The 22,719-nt window shown below is 42.6% G+C and overlaps 3 protein-coding genes across 6 annotated transcripts in view; 2 read left to right on the top strand and 1 right to left on the bottom strand.

The window, feature by feature from the left end:
* Positions 1 to 22,719, bottom strand: part of LOC140478741 (mediator of RNA polymerase II transcription subunit 12-like protein) — a 609,926-nt gene that overhangs the window by 284,354 nt on the left and 302,853 nt on the right. The gene's annotated exons all lie outside the window — the stretch shown is intronic.
* LOC140478574 (G-protein coupled receptor 87-like) lies at positions 610 to 6,531 on the top strand. Its single transcript, XM_072571797.1, has 3 exons — positions 610 to 664; positions 2,314 to 3,238; positions 6,483 to 6,531. Exons 1-3 carry the CDS (start codon positions 610 to 612, stop codon positions 6,529 to 6,531), a joined length of 1,029 nt encoding a protein of 342 aa, XP_072427898.1.
* Positions 20,891 to 21,919, top strand: LOC140478573 (P2Y purinoceptor 14-like). The gene has a single exon (XM_072571796.1). It carries the CDS (start codon positions 20,894 to 20,896, stop codon positions 21,917 to 21,919), a length of 1,026 nt encoding a protein of 341 aa, XP_072427897.1. The 5' UTR covers positions 20,891 to 20,893.

Below are 22,719 nucleotides of genomic sequence, written 5' to 3'. Positions count from 1 at the left end.
TAAGAAATAAGAACAGGAGTAGACCATTCATCCACTTTCCTGCACTTGCCCCACAGCCCTTGATCCCAATACCGATCAAGAATCTATCTCAGCTTTGAATATAGAAAGGCCCTGGCTCCACAGCTCTCTGTGGCATGACCTGCAATGCACTTCCTGATGTAGACTCAACAAGTGCAAAAAGGGAATGGAATAGTTACATGAACAAAAAGTATTGACAGGGCAATGAACTGTGAGGAGGGGAATGGAACTAATTTGATAGCTTTACTGACAAGATAGCACAGCAATGATGGATTTACTGGCACTGCGTTATTTTATAGTGTAGTGATAAAGTTAGTTACATCAATGTCACAGTAAGAAAATCAGCAGTGTGTGTGTATATTTCTCAAACTAAGGCAGTTGCCTGTCTTGGTAAAAGATTAAGATGTTTTAATGTCGCTGTCATTGAAACGAAGATTTCACAGCCAGCCTCAAAAGCACAAATACCAGACACTACGCACCAATAAAATTTGGCTCTGGCCACCTGTCAGCTTAATTCCAATTCCATTCCTTAAATCAGCTCACAGTCTGGATCTTCCACCAATTTGTCTTCACCCAGTCCTCCCCTTAAGGATGGATGCCCAACCAAGCCACAATGAGGAATACAACAGCAAGAGGTCATTGCAAGGTATATCTCCTACTAGTGGCAGCATTTACCTCCTGGAGAGGTTCTTACTGGCAAAGAAAAAGTTAAGTCAATAGAGCTCTTCCAGACATCTTGCCTGATCTTTATCCAAGAGTTTTTGTGTAAACATATAGCTTTCCCCACACCTCAGAAATTAGGATAATTACATTCCAATTTTGCCTGCGCATTCTCTACTCACTCTGACCCACAAAGAGGACATGGTGTTCCGTTTGGGCTTTTCAAATGAGACTTCTCAAGCTGGTTTGATTTCTTATGTGACTGTCTGACAGAGTGCTATTTACGCCTAACCCAATAGATCAGTCACACAACTCTCAAACAGCTGGCAAACGGAGAGTATTGAGTAAACACTAGTTTTACATGCTCTTAAGTTGACTCTCTCCTGAAGCGAGGCTAATTCCCCACATGATCCCTTGAATTATATGCCTAGTATATGACACAGTGGCTCAGTGGGGTTAGCACTGCTGCCTCACAGCTCCTGGCACCCAGGTTCAATGTCACCCTCGGGTGGCTGTGTGGAGTTTGCACATTCTCAGTGAATTTCATCCGGGTGCTCTGGTTTCCTCCCATGGTCTAAAGGTGTGCAGGTTAGTGGATTAGCCATGGGAAATTGCCCGATAGTGTCGGGGGGGGGGGGGGGGGGGGGGACGCGCAGGCTGTCTGGATAAGCCATGGGAATTTTAAGGTTACAGGGATTGCTGCCATTTGAATCTCACCAATCAAGCTCTTAAGAAAGTGACACTGACCACAGAAGAGAACTGGATGTGTGATAAGTCTAATTTAATTGCATTTCTCCTGTCAGTTCAATTCCATCCCACTTCAAGTAATCGAATACTTGACAGTCTCTCGACACCACTGAACATTCATAGAGTCATACATCATGGAAACAAACCCTTCGGTCCAACTCGTCCAAGCCGACCAGATATCCTAAATGAATCTAGTTCCATTTGCCAGCATTTGGTCCATTTCCCTCCGAATCCTTCCGACTCACATACCCATCCAGATGCCTTTTATAATTATGTTATAATTGTACCAGCCTCCACCACTTCCTCTGGCAGCACCCTCCACATGAAAGGATTGCCCCCTTAGGTCCCTTATAAACGTTTCACCTTAAACCTATGCCCTCCATGTTTGGACTCACTGGGAAAAAAACCTCGGCTATTCACCCTATCGATGCCCCTCGTGATTTTATAAATAATGCTAAACTCCAAATGCAAAAATATTAAACCAAAACAAGAATAAGAGTAATGCTTTGATGCACTTCTTGGGCAAGAACAGACAGGGATAAAGTCATCCCAATTTGCTGTGCCCAATTTGGTGGCAGAGGTACTGGGACTAGAGGAGCCACAGATAGAGAAGGATCTGTCCACTGGAGAATTCTTCACTTCAGATGTTTACCATGTGAATAAATAACTAAAAGAAAATTGTTACTGATTATTTAAGTGTAGAAAAATACAGCAGAATACCATCAGAGCATCTAAACCAAAAGTGATACCTTGGTAAGCTCTTTTTAGAAATCAGAGTTATCTATTGTACAATTTACATTTAAGTCTTTAAGAATTGGTGTTAAATTACTTTAACCCAGTTCATCACAATAACATTAACTCTTGCTCATTTCCCCTCTCGACTTCCAGGATTTAGAATCAAGAAAATGAATACAACACATGACACAACTTCAAATCATACCTTCTGCTCAAGAGACAGCAAGATTGCAGAAGTGGTATACCCAATACTCTATTCGATCATTTTCATTATCAGCTTCACATTAAACAGCCTGGCGATCTGGATATTCTTCAAGATTAAGAAAACGCGGAGTTTTGATTTCTACCTTAAAAACTTGGCAATGTCTGACTTGTTAATGACTCTCACATATCCATTTAAAATACTCAGCAAGTCAGACCTTGCGCCCTGGCAACTAACCTGGTTTGCGTGCCGCTATTCAGAGGTGATTTTCTATCTGAGCATGTACGCCAGTATACTGTTCCTCAGTCTGATCAGTCTGGACAGATGCCTGAAAATTGTGAAACCGTTCAGGAACTCCAAATTGCATGACATCAACCGCGCAAGGATGTTTTCAGCTGGAGTGTGGCTACTCGTGCTGGCCTTGGGGGTTCCAAACAGCATTCTCACCAACAAAAAGGCCACCGCAGAAAACGTGAAGCACTGCAACTCGCTTAAGAGTCCTTTTGGGAAGCACTGGCACGAGGCAGTGATCTACATTTGCACAGGGGTATTCTTCATTGGCTTCCTCATCCTCGTTGTTTGTTACATCTTCATCATGAAGGAAATCCTTAAGTCAAAGAAAACATTCAGCACTGCCACCAACAAAAACTACAAGATGAACCAAAACATAGCCTGGGTTGTTGCTGTCTTTTTCATCTGTTTTGTGCCTTATCACCTATGGAGACTGTCATTCACCGCTGGTCAGATGCATGGAAACTTCAGCTGCTCAGTCGAAAGTGTCCGGTTTCATGGGAGAGAGTTCACGCTATTCCTGGCTGCTTGCAATGGATCCCTCGACCCCATCATTTACTTTTTCATGTCCAAGTCTTTCCAAGAGTTGCTACTCCAAAAGATCCACATTAAAACAGAAATTCCAGACATACGACTGTGTGGCGGTTATAAGAGAGCTAACGGTCACGTCAGCTATGATAGCACAGTGTAAGACAACGGCACAAATAAGCCTTTACCAGCAGCGAGTGAGCAGACCACCCTGTTACTCAGTGAAGCCAATGCTCTTTGCAATTCTGCACCTCCATTACTTGATCAACGCAGAGTTTAGACAAGCAGAGAAACGTGTGAATTCCGATGTGGAGCTGGCCATTCAACCCCTTCAGCCTGCCCTGCCATTTGATAAAAGCATGGCCTCAATCTACTTTCCTGTCCACCTCCTATTACCTGCTTTGCACATGTTCTCTGGCCCAAGATGGCTGTTATGAAAATTGTGCTTTAAAAGAGAAAGATGCCATTATAGCAACCAAGTTTGCATGCCTTGTGAAACGTGCAGCAGTTGCAAGTGGAGGAGGGCCTTGGTGGAGGGGGACTGGATGGGTCTGTCGGAGAGGAAGAAACAGAGGGCCTGGAGGCCGTCCTCCGAAACGTCAACTTCTCCACCTCCTGATGCTGCCTGGCTTGCTGTGTTCTTCCAGCCTCCTGCCTGTCTACTCTAGTGTGGAATGTGCAGGCACACACCTGTGTTGCATCCATAGGTGCACCATTAGCCACTGATAATATAATATGAAGTCTAGGACAAATGGATGTAATTCCAAAGGGAAATGGGCAGGACTGTGAGGAAACAGGTGAGTAACTCCAGCTGACAAGGTATTTCAAAGAACTGGTAGTACAAGGATCATGTACTGAATGGCCACCTTTTGCTCTGTATGAATCTATAAAAGTGCTGAAACTTTCCTCTTGAAATGCAGTAAATGCTATAGTTGATAATATCCTGTGCTACAGCATCGTGCTGCCAATAAAATAAACAGCACAAGAGGTCAACAATCCCACCATCACAGATGATAAAACTGGAATTCAATAAAAAAGAAATCTGGAATTAAGAGTCTAATGATGACATTGAAGCCATCATCAATAGTCAGGAAAAGCCTGTCTGGTTCACTAAAGCCCTTTAGGAAGGAAAATGTCATCCTTACCTGGTCTAATATACATGTGACTCTAGACCCATACACCAATGTGGTTGACTCTGAACTGCCCTCTGTGCGATAAGGAACAGGCAATAACTGCTGGTCTAGCCACCCACACCCACACCTTCTGAAGAGACAAAAACATTTCCTAATATTTTCAGACCTCCTCCCTGCCTTAACGTATTTATACTTGAAAAATGTAGTGCTGGAAAAACACAGCAGGCCAGGCAGCATCCAAGGAGCAGAAAAATCGACGTTTCGGGCATAAGCCCTTCTTCAGGAACCTTAACTTACTTATAGCCAAAACAGTCGCCCCAGGCATTTGTACTGGATGATCTCAACTCACTCATGGATGGTATTTTCTACCATCTGTAGACTTGATTATCCAAAGGCCTTGCTGCACATGTTCTCATCCATACAAATTCCTATTCACTTCATCCTTGAGTTCACTGGCAGACACTAGTACCGACATGAGCAATATTATGATTTTAAAATTCTCATTTTGGTTTTCAAATCCCTCCATGACATGGTTCTTTCGTGTCTCTGGTCTCTTCCAGCCTAGCACTTCTCCAAGATAACCAGTATCTTCTAAATTTGGACACTGAAACATCCTGGATATTAGATGCTCTAGCACTGATTTGTTTTTGATTTTATTGTCACGTGCATTTTACAATAAGAATACAGTAAAATACAGTGAAAAGCTTCTATCTGGCACCTCAAAAAGGTGCTATTTTGAATAATTTAACAATAAGGAAAACAAAGAAAAAGAGATAGCTTGAAGAGAATCTATCAGTTTGCTGGTTGTGCAGTTAGCTCCCAAGGCCCTAAACATCTAGAATTCCCTCCTAAATCTTTCCATCTCATTCCTTCTTATTTCTCAGTTGAGATATTCCTCAATGGCCACTTCTCTGATCATATCTTTGGGTATCAGCCTTTCTGTCTCCTTATGTGGATTTGACCTCAAACATTTGCTCTAGGATACTCCTAGGAAGCATCTTGGGTGTTATCAAATTTAACACAATCGCAATCAATTTTCATTGTTATTAAGATGCGCTTTATGGCAAATAATAAGTTGTAATCTACTGGCTGGAAGCTGGAATTGAACCTTTCAAAACAGACTTTGTAAAGTATAGACTAAAGTGACTTGAAACTACAGCCATGATGGTTACTGAATTTACATTATCCATTATTACATTCCAATCTCCTTGAGACAACACATCTCAAACCTCAAAACACTCAATCTCACAAAAAAAATCATATTTCATGTTGTATTAGCATAACATTTGAGCCAACAAACCAGAGGGTCAGTGTGGACTTGTTGGGCCGAAGGATTTGTTTCCACACTGTGGTGGTTCTATGAAATCCAATCATTTGAACTATGGGATACTGTCTGATTTTGGGGGAGTGGGGGTGGGTGGGCGTTGAAACAGAGAAGGCAGCCTCATGGCAAGTTAGCCCTTTGTATGTTTTATGGACACCTTTTCAGCACAACAGAGGACAAGCAGCTAAGAGAGCTTCCTCATGGTCTTCCATCTCCACTGAACTTGAAAGCTCTCTGCTTTTATCCCTCCTCATGTCCAGCAGACAGAGTTTTTAAAGAAAGAACATCACTGCACAGCTGTGAAGTACCTCACCAGTGAAAGAACAGCACAGATTGAAAGTCTTAAAATTCTGAACTCAGCCTGGAGCCAACTGAGTCACCAAAACTACAGACTGCGTAATGAAATAAAACAAAGGAATTGCAGCTACTGGAGATCTGAAACCAAAGCAGCAAGTGTTGGAGAAACCGGATAGGTCTGGCAGCATCTGTTGAAGGAAAAGCAGAGTTAATGTTCAGTGACCTTTCATCAGAGTGGAAATAGCAGGAAAAGGATGATATTTATAATGTGGACAAGTGGGTGTGATTGGTAGGGGAAGGAGTGAGTCAAATAGATGGAGTCAGCACCCACAGAGAAAGAGAGAGAGAGAGAGAGAAAAAGAGGAGAAAATGAGAAGCAGTAAGCTGACACAGAGATAAATGCTGAATGGATGCCAATGGGAAGTGTGAACAGTTGAAAATGGGTTGGCCAAATCTAACAGGACCGAGGGGTGTGGGGTGAGTAATGAACATGGAAGGAGGTGGTGCTGACATTTTGAAGTTGTTCAATTCAATTATGAGTCCTGAGGACCTTAAGTTATCAAGGCAGGTGGAAAGATCTGCAACAGCAGCAGTAAATCACAACTTCCCTTGGAAGGGGTCTTGGACAGGTGGACAGTGGGGAGAGAGGAGGTACGCGCACCTTCTGTGATTGCAAGACAAGGGATTGTGGGAGATGATTGGGAGTGCAGGAGGAGTGGATGCAGGTGTCCCAGAGAGAAAAGTCGTTGTAGAATGTGACAAGGGAGGGGAGGGGAATAGGTGTATAGCAACGGCATCCTCCTAGAGGTAGCAAAAATGGCAGCTCACAATCCTTTGGATGCAAAGGCTGGTGGCAAGTGACAACCAGGGAAATCCTACTAGCATTTGGAAAGGGAACGGGGAGGGAGATGGGTTAGACATGGCGAAGGGCCCTGTTGATCACAGATTGCACATACACTTTTTTTATTTTAAAAAAATCCCTAATTTGGCTGATCTATCCAACCCCACATTATAATGGGTATTTGTGTGTACACATGTTGTGTGTATTTAGATGGGTTTAAGTGAACAAAGCTTACTTTTTTTTAAATGATTAAGCTCAAATATTCTGTTGTTTTGATATTTTATTACCACATCAGGTAAACACTCAAGCACTCCCTGAAGTGGAAAAAGTGTAACCTTTTCAAACAAGGAAGAAGTGGTGCAGTCAAACGAGGAGCAGGCAACGAGTAGAGCCAACTGACCACTCTGCGCTCCAATGCAACATTGCTATACAAGCTAGGGTAGTTCTAGCTCAACTGGATCTACTCGTAAGAGTGACACAATCCTTACATCCCTGCTACGTTCTCAAAGTCTTGTTCTCTAATATATTATGTCATTCATTAAAATAATCACTCCACTCAATTGTGGCAAATTCACGGGAAACAAGTTTATATTACTGCCTGTAAATGAAATGGTTTCTGAAACTTTAGTCAATGTTCTAAAAAGAACATAAAATAATTTCACAAGAGCAGGACAATTGCAGAACTGTTTCAAAATGGTGCTTTGAATGGAACATGTGGCAACATCATTCAGAATGACCATACAGGGAAATTTTACATTGACAAAGTTTTAATTTCCTCAGGAAACAAGCAGTTAACAAATCAAATTACTACTTAAGAGGGTAGTCATTTGTAATGTGAAACTTGTAATTTGGGCATTTGAAGATTTTTCAAAGCCCCTCTGACCCAGGGAGAAGGGATCTATCACACAATCCAAATACGACAGCGTATTTCAACTACAAAGGTTTCTTATTAAATTTATCAAGCTAGGGCTGGAGGCAGGGCAGTTAATACCAAAGTCATTTTATAGTTGAGAACTTGAGTATTGCTGAACAAAGACACGATTTGTCAAAAGCTTTTCATCTCGCACTCAACAGGACATTTCATAAGATTCCCAATTCAGAGGGATTTCCAACATTTATACTGTATGAGAGGAGTCTGAGCAGTATAAGTGTTAGTTTTCTCCTTGAATTGGCTTTATTTCAAAATGTCTTTGAGTGAAAGACAAAAAAAATTCTAAAAAGCAATAAGGACCCAGGTTCGATTTCACCCGAAGGCAACTGACTGTGTGGAGTTTGCACATTCTCCCTGTGTCTGCGTGGGTTTCCTCCGGGTGCTCCAGTTTCCTCCCACAGTCCAAAGATGCGCAGGTCAGGTGGATTGGTCATGCTCAAATTGCCCATAGTGTTCAGGAATGTGTAGGTTATGGGGTATTAATCAGGGGAAATGTAGAGTAATAGGGTAGGGGAATGGGTCTGGGTGGGATACTCTTCGGAGGGTCAGTGTGGACATGTTGGGCCAAAGGGATTCTATGATTCTATGAAAGTGTCTTTTTTTCCAGCAATACTTCTATCCTTTTATTTGCCAGAGTACTGTTCCCCAGCTAACAGATATTTTCAAATGCTTTGTATTGTTATGGATGAAGTCAGACCCCTTCAAAATATTTTAAGAATGTAGGCCAGACCCTAACATTTTCTTATTTCAATGGCAAATAAAAAGTGTACGTTCCAGATGCAATGTGACTGGTCAAACTACTCGATGCTAATGACCAGATTTATCCTAGGCTACTCTGGGAAGCAAGAAAGGAGGTTGCTAAGCCGCTGGCGAGGATATTTGCTGCCTCACTCTCCACAGGAGTCATACCAGAGAATTGGAAGGAGGCGAATGTTGTTCCTCTTTTCAAGAGGGGTAATAGGGAAATCCCTGGCAATTACAGACCAGTCAGTCTTGGCCATCGTGGGCCAAAGGGCCTGTTCAGTGCTGTACTTTTCTATTTCTATGTTCTAAAACAAATTTATTTAATCACTGTAGTTGAAATACAACCAAAGAAAGAAATTTAGAATAACTTAACTCTATTAGAAACTTAAAGTAATATAGATATGGTACCTGTTGCCAATTAACTGATCCAAAATAGTAACATCCTATAAACACAGCCCTTGGCAAAAAAAAAGGAAAATTCAGACACAGCTTCTCACATGCAGTTCTCCAAACCAAGAGGAAACATCAAGAGAAAATTCAGAGAGAATAGCAGCCAAGAGACATTCATTGAAACTTCCAACTCTGTTCAGACCCCTGGAGCTTCCAATGCTACTCAGAAATCCTGGTCTGAGAGAGCTGGTCGGGCGGCACGGTGGTTAGCACTGCTGCCTCATAGCGACAGAGACCCGGGTTCGATTCCGGCCTCAGGCGACTGACTGTGTGGAGTTTGCACATTCTCCCTGTGCCTGCGTGGGTTTCCTCCGGATGCTCCGGTTTCCTCCCACAGTCCAAAGATGTGCAGGTTAGGTGAATTGGCCGTGCTAAATTGCCCGTAATGTTAGATGAAGGGGTAAATGTAGGGGAGTGGGTATGGGTGGGTTGCGCTTCGGTGGGTCGGTGTGGACTTGTTGGGCCAAAGGGCCTGTTTCCATACTGTAAGTAATCTAATCTAAGCTGGACACAGGCTGCAAAAATAAGACAAGGCCTCCCAAGCTGTTTACTTAAGTGCTCTTAACGAGTATCTCAGCCTTACAACTTCTCAAAAATAAAACAAAATAACTTCTTAAAGTGACAGCATTTTGATTGCCTTTCTGAGACATTGAGAAGAGTAGATGGAGTCAGTGGATGGAAGGTTGGCTTACATGATGGTCTGGGCTGTGTTGAGCACTATTACCTAGCGTCAATCTCCTGCTTTCCTCCCCTCTTCCCCTTTCCCCACACCCCCCCCCCCCCCCTCCACCAATACCCATGTCAATGCAAATAATCATCTAAAGCCCTCTTGAATGTCTTGATGAAACTTGGAAAACACCTCATTGTCTGCTTCGGGACCTTTCAACCACACGGGATCAATGAGGATTTCCAAACTTCCAACTCGGCGTCACCTCATGACCTGTCCACCTATCTGCTCCACCCTTCTCTCTGACCTAGCACCATCACCCACCCACCCCCCCCCCCCCCCATCCCCACCTCCATCCATTTATTGCATTCTCAGCTACCTTCCCCCCAATCTCCACACTCCTCCCATTTATCTCATCATCCCCTTGCCTCACAGCCTCATTCCTAATGAAGGGCTTTCGCCCGAAACATTGATTATCCTGCTCCTCGGATGCTGCCTGGCCTGTTGTGCTTTTTCCAGCACCACACTCTGTACTCTGATCTCCAGCATCTGCAGTCCTCACTTTCTCCAGAAAGCAGCCAAAGGTCTCCACTGAAACAAAGTGTATTTCAAATGTTTAATGAATCATTCAGCCCATTGAGTCCATAGCGACCCTCCAAAAAAGCATTCTCCCCCACCCAATTCCTCATAACCCTGCATTTCCCAAGGCTTAACCACCTCACCTGCCCCTGGACACAGCAGGCAATTTAGCACGGCCAATCCATCTAACCTGAATATCTTTGGACTGTGGGAGGAAACCAGAGCATCTGGAGGACTCCAGAGCAAACCCACACAGACACTGGGAGAATGTACAAGCTCCATACAGACAGTTGCCAAAGGCTGGAATCGAACCCGGGCCCCTGGTGCTGTGAGGCAGCAGTGCTAACTGCTGAGCCACCATGTCATCCATATATGGAAGCTTATATCAGAAATACTATTGTTTTGATACTATATTTAACACGATAAATAAATAATTGAAATTACTAAGAAAGAGTGTATTTGCTTTTTTTAAAAATTCTGATTAGAAGTTTCTAGCCAAAATCACAACTTGAAATGTTTATTCTTGTATCTACAGACAGCACAGACATCACATGTATATAGAGTCAAAGAACAGTACAGTATGGAAACAGACCCTTCGTCCCAACTTGTCCATGCCGACCAAATATCCTAAATTAATCTAGTCCCGTTTGCCAGCACTTGGCCCATATCCCTCTAAACCCTTCCTATTTATATACCTATCCAGGTGCCTCTTAAATGTTGTAATTGCACTAGCCTCCACTATGTCCTCTGGCAGCTCATTCCATACACACACCACCCTCTATGTGAAAAAGTTATCCCTTAGGTCCCTTTTAAATCTTTCCCCTCCCACCTTAAACCTCACCCTAGTTTTAGGTTCGCCTTACCCCTTCCGGCCCTGGAGGAAAAGGCCTTGCCTATTCCCCCTCATGGTTTTATAAACCGCTAAGTTCACTCCTCAGCCACCGATATACCAAGAAAAATAGCCCGAGCCTATTCAGACTCTCCCTATAGCTCAAACCCTCCAAACCTGGAAACATCCTTGTAAATCTTTTCTGAAGCCATGCAAGTTTCACAACATCTTTCCAATAGCAGGGAGACTAGAATTGCATGCTTATGGTACATTCAGCCAGAACTGTCTGACTTGGATACACACCCATTAATTCAATGGTAGTTAAGGTATAGCCCAATGATAAGGAATGGGCTGTGGCAAAGAACTCAGAAAAATAAATGCCCTTCAAAAATGAATTAACTTCAACAAATTATATAATATAGTCGATTTACAATATTAAAACTTTGTTGCTCCATATTTTTCAATGGCCATCAAGATGAAACAGATATCTGCTGTTTAATGTTTTCTGTTGGGGAACCAAAATTACAAAATTACCCAACAATCCTTGAAATGAAGGAATTATCAACTAGGTTTCAATTTTTTTTTGTCTAATGCTATAACACAAATCAATGCAAGTTAAATATAGCATATGATTTTGGAAATAAAAAGTAGAATTCACCTTGAACAATCCCATGCAACAAAACGAGATCCCACACAATGAAAATACCTGCACGTATTTCCCTCAGACATTGCACTTCACTTTCCCAGTCAAGCAATTTCTCCATAGAGTCACACTTAGTCATAGCCTTTTAGGGGGTCAATTAGCATAGTTAGTTTGCAATGCAGAGTGAACCCAACATCTCAGGTTCAATTACCACACTGGCTGAGGTCACATCTTTTCAACCTCACCCATCATGTTTAGCGTTGTGACCCTCAGGTTAAACATACTACCTCTATGGGGGAGCAGCTCTCATAGACTGCAATTTCCCATGCAAAAGCAGCCCTTTGATCCTCTGGCCGATGGTGATTCTACCTCATGATTGATTTTCGGCGGGATGTTACTCATACCCCCCCTACACATTAACAGTGCAGAGGTGGGACGAGTGGAGAATGTCACGCTCCTGGGAGTGGTCATCCACAACAAGCTTTCTTGGACTCTTCATGTGGACGCACTGGTTACAAAAGCCCAACAATGTCCCTTCTTCCTCAGGTAGCTGGGGAAATTTGGCATGATGACAAATACCCTTGCCAATTTTTATAGGTGCGCCATTGGGAGCATTCTGTCTGGATGTATCACTCCCTCATATGGCAACTGTACCATTCAAGATCAGAGACGGTCACAGAGAGTGGTGAACTCTGCCTGGACAATCACAAAGGCCAACCTCCCATCTATAGAATCCATCCACCAGGCTCGCTGTCAAGGAAAGGCCACTGGCATTCTCAAAGATTCATCCCACCCTAGCAATGTTTTTCTACAACCTTGACTATCAGGGAGAAGATACAGAAGCCTGAACACATGCACCAGCTGGTTTCAAAACAGTTTCTATCCTACTGTTGTTAGAATACTAAATAGACTCACAAACCCTTAATATTTGCCTGTACCTGTATTTCGTGTTTACCTATTACTTACTATCTATGCTACTTAACTCTGTGATCTGCCTGGATTGCTCGCAAGACAAAGCTTTTCACTGTGCCTCAGTACACGTGACAATAAATTCAATTCAATTCCATTCCATTCAATATCTTTCCAAGGACTTTACACGAAGCAAACAGGCATCACCTGAATGACACAGTCCTGCAGAAGCCTTTAAGACTTGTCTTAAACAGTCTTGATGCCTTATATTCCCTAAAGACTCCTTTAACGAATATCATTGAAAAGCCTGGTTGATTAGTACAACACTGATTAGTAACAGCAGTAAGGTATCATGTTCACAATCCATGCTGAAACCCTTTTGCTTGTGTCTGTATGTTCACTTCCATTCAGTGCTTCCAGATCAAGGGTCAACATGCTACATGACTATCTACTCAAGAATATCACGAGTCCCTTAACAACTAAAGAAACCTCTTAAATGTGCTTTTCAAAAATCTGAAATCCAACTCCAGACCCCACAGACATTTTCAAGAAATTACACCTAGTCTTTCCAGCTTTCTGGTCAAAGATCATCACAGCTTCCATTAGTCCATGGAAATGGGTACCTTCAGAAGTCTGCACATGCACAGAACAAGGTAAAACTGAGGTCGTTGTGACCCATGTTCTTCCATAGAATCTGCTGTGGAAGTTCCTGCCCACAAACAATCCATGAGCAGTGAGTGATTTGACTGAATCTTCCACTTGCTTCCTGTTCCTCTTGCCTTAAAAAAACCCTTCATAATTACCACTACACATTTCACTAGACCTGAAACACTAATTCTGCACTTCTGGAATGACAAATTTCTCCAACATGATAAAAAAAATTAGTGCTCTCTTTTAATCTTAATCCAGTCATAATCATTGATTTCTTTCAGTGGAATTTAGAATAAAATCAGTTTTAAGATATGTACGGAAAGCACAGCAATAACAATAATAGATTTTTAATCTACATGAAGTCTGCAAAAATAAGATGGGTAAAGATTATATCGACGAGACACTCCTAGAACATTTACTGGGTACTGAAATATGTTCAGAATTGTTTATAATGGGTCTAATATTTCTGTAGCAGGTCATCTAACATCTCCGTTAATTAAATCCACCTTATGTTTTGGTGTTTGACATTAGCTTTCATAGCTGTTTACCTAAGGTGTAGTCTGATAATAGTAGGAATTTTGATCAGGGTTGATCACACAAAATCTGAAATCCAACTACAGATAGGCTGTTCCTGCTTTTCCCCATCATCTTTGACCTCTTAAGCCCCAATCACTATATCCAACACCTTCTTTAAATCACTGGCCTCACATGTAATCTGTGGTAGCAAATTCCACACATTTATCACACTCTGGGTGAAGACATTTCTCCTCATCTCAGTCCTAAAGAATGACCCTGTATCTTTCAATTGTGACCCACGGTTCAGGACACCCCCACCATCAGGAACACCCTTCCTACATCCACCCTGTCTAGTCCTGTTAGAGTTTTCAACGTTTCTAGGAGATTCCCCCTCATTCTTATGAACTGCAATGAATACAATTCTAATCAATTCAACCTCTCCTCATATGTCAGCCCTGCCATCCCAGAAAATCACTCTGGTAAACCTTTCCTGCACTCCTTCCACAGCAAGGACACCCTGAGATAAGGGGAATAAAATCGCACAATATGCCGAGGCTCTGCATCAGGTAAAAAAAAATTGAGAGGACAGAGAAGGAAAACATAAATTAGAAAGGGTGCATTCAATACCACATTGGGTATCAAAAAAAAAGTAATAAAGGATAGAAAACAAAAACTGAATCAAGAAGGAGATAAAAATGACAAAGTAAAGTGACACTTATAAAATCTCCAACAGGAATTAAAATTTGAAAGAACGAGACCACACACTTTAATTTAGTGGCAAAGACATTGCTTTGCAGTCATTCATGTTCACTACATCACTGAAAGCACACTTAAACCAGAATAAATAAGTCTGGAATGAAGAGGTAAATCTTAGCTCATATTCACCATAAAGTTATCACATTTTACATCATTTACTACATTTCAATGGCAAGGCAGACAAGGCGATGCAACCTTCATAGAGCTCAAGCTAGAGGGGCACAATTCAGACTGCAACATTCAGGCAGCTGTGTTAAACCCTGTGTCTGCCCCATAATTCTGGATTAGTGGTGCTGGAAGAGCACAGCAGTTCAGGCAGCATCCAAGGAGCAGTAAAATCGACGTTTCGAGCAAAAGCCCTTCATCAGGAATAAAGGCAGTGAGCTTGAAGCGTGGAGAGATAAACTAGAGGAGGGTGGGGTGGGGAGAAAGTAGCATAGAGTACAATGGGCGAGTGGGGGAGGGGATGAAGGCGATAGGTCAGGGAGGAGAGGGTGGAGTGGATAGGTGGAAAAAGAGATAGGCAGGTAGGACAAGTCCGGATAAGTCATGGGGACAGTGCTGAGCTGGAAGTTTAGAACTAGGGTGAGGTGGGGGAAGTGGAAATGACGAAACTGTTGAAGTCCACATTGATGCCCTGGGGTTGAAGTGTTCCGAGGCGGAAGATGAGGCATTCTTCCTCCTGGCGTCTGGTAGTGAGTGAGCGGCGGTGAAGGAGGCCCAGGACCTCCATGTCCTCGGCAGAGTGGGAGGGGGAGTTGAAATGTTGGGCCACAGGGCAGTGTGGTTGATTGGTGCAGGTGTCCTGGAGATGTTCCCTAAAGTGGTCTGCTAGGAGGCGCCCAGTCTCCCGAATGTAGAGGAGACCACATCGGGAGCACCACTAATTCCAGCACCACTAATCCAGAATCTGGTTTCCAGCATCTGCAGTCATTGTTTTTACCCCGGTTTTGCCCCATAATTGTCAATGCTGTAACATAGGTTCATATCAGCGCATATTAATCAAATGGTAAAATGTTGCAACATTGCTGATTGTATAGATTGAAAACAGGAAACAGTAATCTCCTCAAACATATCAGAGCTGTCTCATGAACCAAAGGTCAAATGACACTGCTTGCTGCATAAAATAAATATAAGACCTTCAAACCAAATGCTCTGACAGCTCCAGCAGGTTTGGGTTAATTTGTACATGTTAGAATCCTTCAAAAATACTCAGCAGAAGGATAATCAGGGAAAGAACCACAGCCTGAAGGTAATTCTGGTAAGTGTTTGCTTTCAATTCTATTGTAACATTTTGTTAAATAGAAGTTGTCTGTTCATTGAATTGTCATGTCCACCACAGGCTACTGCAAAGCCAAAAAAAGTGCAAGAACATGATTATATAGGTCCCAGAAGGTCAGTGTGGACAATCAAATAGAAATTAAAATTATGTTTAATAAAGGGTAATGTGCAAACAGAAAATTGAGAACTGCGCCAAGTTTGTAGAAACATCAGTCTTGTCAGCTTCTAAAAGGGAAATTCAGAATTGTTGATACGTATTGACACAATCAACAAAATATTTCATACTGAACAAGTAAACAATTCCATAATTCTGAGCTTGCTACAACTAATGTCTATGAATAGTCAAAAACATATTGCACAGTGGCATTGATTAAGATAAGCATCAACACAAGGAAGAATCAATATCTGATAAGCAAACTGCTGGTTTCACTGAAGCTACAAAGAGAATAAAGTATTGCAATTCCAGGTAACAGGGCAAAGCATGAATATGGACAAAGCACAAGGCAGGTACGCAGTCTCTCATTCAGTATGTTATGGTTCAAACATGATTGTGCTATTCATTCTTTGAGCTCTGGTTGTCTCTTAGTTAGTCTTACAAGGATCGTGGGCTCTTCTGCTAACAGCATTGGGTAACTGAGGCACAATGTGATGCAATGTTACATAAGCTTTCAAATGACTTCGGGAGAAGAGTGGGGGGGGCGTGAAGAAATAAAGAAAGAGAAGTGGACAAGGTTGCCGCTTTTGAGAATTAGCTAACATCCTGCAAGAAACAAATGAGATGGAAGAAGTAAACTGGCAGTAATAGTAGGGGGAAGAAAAACAGTTGGAAATGAAGTATAGCCTGTGACCAATGCAGGCTCCAATGTTCTCTCCGAGCAACCCCAAAGATGCAGTTTACACCATGCACATGTCACCCTTCTAAAATACTCAATGACACCACACAAAGAAAATTTAGAAGTTTCAGCACACTTACTTAAGCACCAACCCTCCCCAAAATAAAATCACAGACATTGTTGGCAGGTACTACAATATGAGTGAAGACAGACAGAAAGCTGCCTTCAGTTGGAATGAAGAAAAAAAAAACTCAGCTGGTGAATACTTTTGATCGTAGATTCACAGTCATCTTTTTGTCCCTCACATTACACAGCTACTGTCACAACCCCTTGGGGTGCCATATTGGCAGTCAAGCCCCCACTATTCCCAGAAATGTTACAAAATTTAAAACTTTTAATCAAAGAATACTGAATTCCCCAATATACCCATCTTTTTAGACTCAACTTGATCACATTTTTGTACTTAACAAGAATTGCATTTTTAAAATTCATTCGTTGAATACAAGTATTGGTGGTTAGGCAGCATTTATTGCCCATTAATTAAATGTCAACCATATTGCTATGGATCTGGAGTCACATGTAGGCCAGACCAGTGTTGTGGAGTTGAAGGTGTGTACTATACCTTTAAGAGTGAGTGCAAGTTGAAAAGCTGGCAAGCACCTGTCATATGACTGAGTGCAGGCACAGAGTGTGCTGGATAATTTGAAGATGTAACATTTAAGATGTAGCTCAGGCAATGAGTGGTTTTTGCAACCATTCGAATTCAACCAGTTTAAATTATGCCCAAACATACTAAAACCCAATCAAATTACAATTTTATTTGTTTTAATGTTGTCAAAATAATGACATGATCCAATGTCTTGGGATACAAAAAATTTTGAACAGTTAGCCAGAGAAAGAGCACCTTCTGCCATTGAATGACTGCTATTCAAAAACATGCTCTCTGAAAGGTACCTTTCTCATATGAAACATCTTTGCAGTAGAAGACGGAAGACGACCCAGGGAAAATCTACAGAGGAGGATCGATACCGCTGGCTGGTTTTGAAAACTGACTTACTGTAAACTTTATAGGGGCTTTATCGGATTAGTATATTGTTTTTGGGTGGAAGGTCAATAAACTGTTAAGACAAAGGAGGTTGACAGTTGTAGAGAGTTGTTTAATGTTCTTTTTTGGATTTAAAGCATAACATAGTTATATTTTCTTTAAATAGTGGCATTTTTGTTTAGTTCTCTGTCACTCATACTTTAACAGATTATGAGGAGAGGTGAGCTTTTGTGTGTGTTTGGTTCAATTAGCAGAAGGGTTTACCCCGTGATGTAACACTGGGTAAGGATGGCAGGCTCCTTTCTTTAAGGGCATTAGTGAACAAGATGGGTTTTTCTGACAATTGATAATGTTTGGTCATCATTAGACCATTGATTCCAGATTTTTTTTAAATTGAATTCAAATTCCACCATTTGAAGCCAGGTCCCCAGAACATGTTCTGGATCTCAAGATTAACAATCCATGGTAATATTACCAGGCCATCATCTTCCCTTATATTATATTATTACAAATAGGTTTTAAACTGTAGTGAGAATCTATGAGCTGTCAATATATAGTTATGCTCGTTAAAACTCTGATCATCTTGCCAAGCTACAACATGCAAACATAGAGACACTCTCTAAATGAACTGTTGGTGTTACGGCTGGTGGGAAAAACTGGGAAGGCAATTCAATAGTTTGCTGAGTTGATCATTTTTGGTTTGCCAAGACTCCTAAACAGACACAGACAGATAGACCCAAAATAAAAGTGGATGTTATGGGCGGAAAGAAATCCAGGAAGTTAGTTCAATGTTCCCTGTCCACAGGGTTTGCCGAGATGGTTCTTTTTGGTTTGTTAGGACTTGCTGCCCCCTGATCGTCCTTCTCCAGGTACTTTCACTATTTTGCAGGAGACACAAAGTGACTTGTTCACTTCTTACAAAGTTGGTTTTTCAAAACAATTCTCAAGATAACTCCACATACACCTTCCAACAATTTATTCTCCATAGCATCAATATTTATTGGATGACAAAGTCTGCATGCACATGGAAGGCATCACAAAAATTGCGTAGATTTCATCACCCACACCATAAGTTTCCTGATTTCTACTGTGCCCATGTTGCTGCCAATGTTCCCTCTAACCCATGCAGTCTGAGAACCTGCACATGCCATTGGCTTGCCAACGCATTGGGTTCATGTTTTGGAAGTCAGCTGTCCTTAAATATTCAGATATCAGCCTCAGTCACCGTAACAAGGACAGAACACCCCTGGTGCTCACCTTCCACCCTACCAACCTTCGCATAAACCAAATCATCCGCCACCTCCAAAAAGAGCCCACCACCAGGGATATATTCATAGCAGAGTGCTTTAGGGAACATCTCCAGGACACTCGCACCAATCAACCACACCACCCCGTGGCCCAACATTTCAACTCCCCTTCCCACTCTGCCGAGGACATGGAGGTCCTAGGCCTCCTTCACCGCCGCTCCCTCACCACCAGACGCCTGGAGGAAGAACGCCTCATCTTCCGCCTCGGAACACTTCAACCCCAGGGCATCAATGTGGACTTCAACAGTTTCCTCATTTCCCCTTCCCCCACCTCACCCTAGTTCTAAACTTCCAGCTCAGCACTGTCCCCATGACTTGTCCTACCTGTCTATTTTCTTTTCCACCTATCCACTCCACCCTCCTCCCTGACCTATCACCTTCATGCCCTTCTCCACTCACCTATTGTACTCTATGCTACTTTCTCCCCACCCCCACCCTCCTCTAGCTTATTTCTCCACCCTTGACGCTCTCTGCCTTTATTCCTGATGAAGAGCTTTTGCCCGAAACATCAATTTTACTGCTCCTCGGATGCTGCCTGAACTGCTGTGCTCTTCCAGCACCACTAATCCAGAATCTGGTTTCCAGCATCTGCAGTCATTGTTTTTGCCTTTTACTCAGTCACCTTTCAGCCATATTACCATAGCAGTAACTGGATCATACTCATTGCTTTGAACTGATTGTGAAATGGTAAGAATGTTGAACTCTTGACAAGAATAGAATGGCCAGGGTGAATACTTCAGATGTATTTAGAGGAAAGCTACACAAGTGTTCGAGGGAGAAGTGCTATAATGGTAAAGTTGGAATTGAATTGAATTGAATTTATTGTCACGTGTACCGAGGCACAGTGAAAAGTTTTGTCTTGCGAGCAATACAGGCAGATCACAGAGTTAAGTAGCATAGATAGTAAATAATAGGTAAACAGCAGCAAAAACAAAAACACAGGTACAGGCGAATGTTACGAGTTTGAGAGTCCACTCAGTATTCTAACAACAGTAGGGTAGAAACTGTTATGAAACCGGCTAGTGCATGTGTTCAGGCTTCTGTACCTTCTCCCCGATGTAGAGGTTATAGAAAAACATTGCCAGGGTGGGATGGATCTGTAAGAATGCTGGCGGCCTTTGACAGCAGGCCTGGTAGATAGGTTCTACAGATGGGAGGTTGGCCTTTGTGATTGTTTGGATCCAGTTCACCATTCTCTGTAACCGTCTCCAATCTTGAATGGTACAGTTGCGATACCAAGTAGTGATATATCTCAATGGCGTACCTATCGAAGTTGGCAAGGGTATTCACCATCATGCCAAATTTTCTCAGCTGCCTGAGAAAGAAGCGACGTTGTTGGGCCTTTGTAACCAGTGCGTCCACATGAAGAGTCCAAGAAAGCTTGTTGTGGATGACCACTCCCAGGAGCTTGACATTCTCAACGCGTTCCACCTTTGTGCTGTTAATGTGTAGGGTGGCATGAGTAACATCCCGCTGAAAGTCAATAATGAGTTCCTTGGTTTTGCCGGCATTGAGAGCTAGGTTGTTCTCAGTGCGCCATTTTTCCAGGTCTTCCACCTCCCATCTGTAGTCTGTTTCATCGCCACCCGAGACTCGACCGACTATGGTGGCGTCATCAGCAAATGTGTAAATGGCATTAGCCCGATATTTGGCAACACAGTCATGGGTATACAGTGGGTACAGTAGGGGGCTGAGTACGCACCTCTAGGAGGCTCCAGTGAGGATGAAATATTGTCCCCAGTCTTCACTGATTGTGGCCTGTGGGTCAGGAAGCTGAGGATCCAGTTGCAGGGTTTAGTCCAAGATCACTAAGTTTAGTAATCAGTCTTTAGCATGTAGAAGAGGAAACATGGTAGGAGGTTAAGCACTATCACCAGCATGAACACGTCCAAAAATCTTGTTTCTATGTTATACATCCTATGTGACAAAGTATTAACCTTGTATTTGTTTTCCCCTTGAAATACACAGAAATGAACATGAGCACAGATTTCCTCAACAGCACAGACTGCAAAGCCTTGCGGAACCCAACAGTGACAATGGAGGTCCTTCCAGTTTTGTATTTCTTTGTTTTTGTTGGAGGCTTACTGCTGAACACACTGGCTGCCTGGATCTTCTGTCATATACCAAGTCACTCCAGCTTTGTCGTTTATCTCAAGAACATTGTCACCACTGATCTGGTAATGACCATGACACTGCCTTTCAAAATCCTGTCCGACTCACAACTTGGGCCCTGGCAGTTGCAAGCAATTGCGTGCCGTTACACTCTCGTCATCTTCTACAACTGCATGTACCTGAGCATCATATTCCTCGGCCTCATCAGCTTCGACAGGTACCTAAAGATAGTGCGCCCCATGAGAAACCTGACTGTGCAAAAGGTCCCCTTTGCCAAGTGTGTCAGTGTGGGTTGCTGGGTATTTATGACAGGCTTTGCACTGCCAAATGTCATTCTGACAAACAACATCCCCACAAAGGATAACGCCGCACGGTGTTACAGGTTGAAAAGTGAGCTGGGTAAAACCTGGCATCATTTCATCGTTTTAAAATGCCAAGTTATTTTCTGGATCACCTTTGTGCTCCTCATTATCTGTTATTCAGCCATCTTAAACAAGATATACTGGTCCGATCAGAAAGTGCAAAAGGACTCCAGCAATGTCAAAAAGAGAGTAAATCGTAACATTTTCAGCATTATGGCGGTCTTCATCATCTGCTTTGTGCCTTATCAAATTATCAGACTTCCTTATGATCAGGGTCGAAAGAACAAAATAGACTGTACAGCATTCAACAGGCTAAATTATGCAAAGGAAGCATCACAGCTGCTTTGTGTATTTAACGTTTGCCTCGATCCAGTCATCTACTTCCTGCTGTGCAAGTCATTCACTAAGATACTGTTTAGGAAGAACAAAAAGAAGTCTCAGAATGCTTTTCCTGATGTGAGAAGCAGAATACTACTGTCAACTAAATATCCATTTGATTACCCAGTCCCAACAAAACCCAATCCCTGAGCTGTCACACATAATGACAAATGCATTCACTTCTTCAGCAAAGCTTTTTATGGCCAAGGACCTGACAAATTCAACCATGAACCTTTGAAGTTGAAAAGTGAAGTAGTTTCAGAGGTGGAAGCATCATCCCTCTCTGACATTTTCCAGCCTCCCGACCTAGAAAGCGTATCAGTACCTCACTTTCACAAAACATTGTTTATTTTCTCCTTCTTAGAGCTGAATGTAAATGAAGAATTAATTAAGTGGTTCACAAACTAGTACGAAAAGCACATTTTTCAAGTGGCCCACATTACCAGTTTCCAGATTTCATATCTGGCGGCACGGTGACTCAGCGGTTAGCACTGCTGCCTCACGATGCCAGGGACAAGGGTTTGATTCCAGCCTCTGTGCAAACTCCGTGCAGACAGTTGCCCTTCTCCCTGTTCTGCGTGGATTTCCTCCGGGTACTCCGATTTCGTCCCACAGTCCAAAGATAAGCAGGTTAGGTGAATTGGCCATGCTCAAATTGCCCATAATGTTCAGGGATGTGTAGGTTAGTTGCATTAGTCAGGGTAAGTGTGGAGTAATAGGGTAGGAGAATGGGTCTGGATGGGTTACTCTTCAGAGGGTCGGTGTGGACTTGTTGGGCCAAAGGGCCTGTTTCCACACTGTAGGGATTCTCTGATATGGTGCTGTATACAAATGCTTCACCTATAGGCCTTTTTATAATGGGATTGGAGTGCAGGGGCTGGCCACCTGCTCAGCATCCATTTTTATTCTGCTAATAGCACTTCAGTCTGAATCAGTGCTTGTCGGCTCCA

This window comes from Chiloscyllium punctatum, chromosome 6 (assembly GCF_047496795.1).
Source record: "Chiloscyllium punctatum isolate Juve2018m chromosome 6, sChiPun1.3, whole genome shotgun sequence".
NCBI classification, from domain to species: domain Eukaryota; kingdom Metazoa; phylum Chordata; class Chondrichthyes; order Orectolobiformes; family Hemiscylliidae; genus Chiloscyllium; species Chiloscyllium punctatum.
The sequence above is the reverse complement of the archived record's forward strand: the minus strand, read 5'-3'. Positions and strand labels throughout refer to the sequence as shown.

What these genes read in the sequence shown, in the direction of transcription:
- LOC140478573 (XM_072571796.1), top strand. Translation starts at nt 20,894, where the DNA reads ATGAGCACAGATTTCCTCAACAGCACAGACTGCAAAGCCTTGCGGAAC.
- LOC140478574 (XM_072571797.1), top strand. Translation starts at nt 610, where the DNA reads ATGGATGCCCAACCAAGCCACAATGAGGAATACAACAGCAAGAGGTCA. An exon ending in CAGCAAGAGGTCATTGCAAG is followed by an intron (nt 665 to 2,313) that starts GTATATCTCCTA and finishes CTCGACTTCCAG; the next exon opens with GATTTAGAATCAAGAAAATG. An exon ending in ATGTCCAAGTCTTTCCAAGA is followed by an intron (nt 3,239 to 6,482) that starts GTTGCTACTCCA and finishes ATGAGTCCTGAG; the next exon opens with GACCTTAAGTTATCAAGGCA.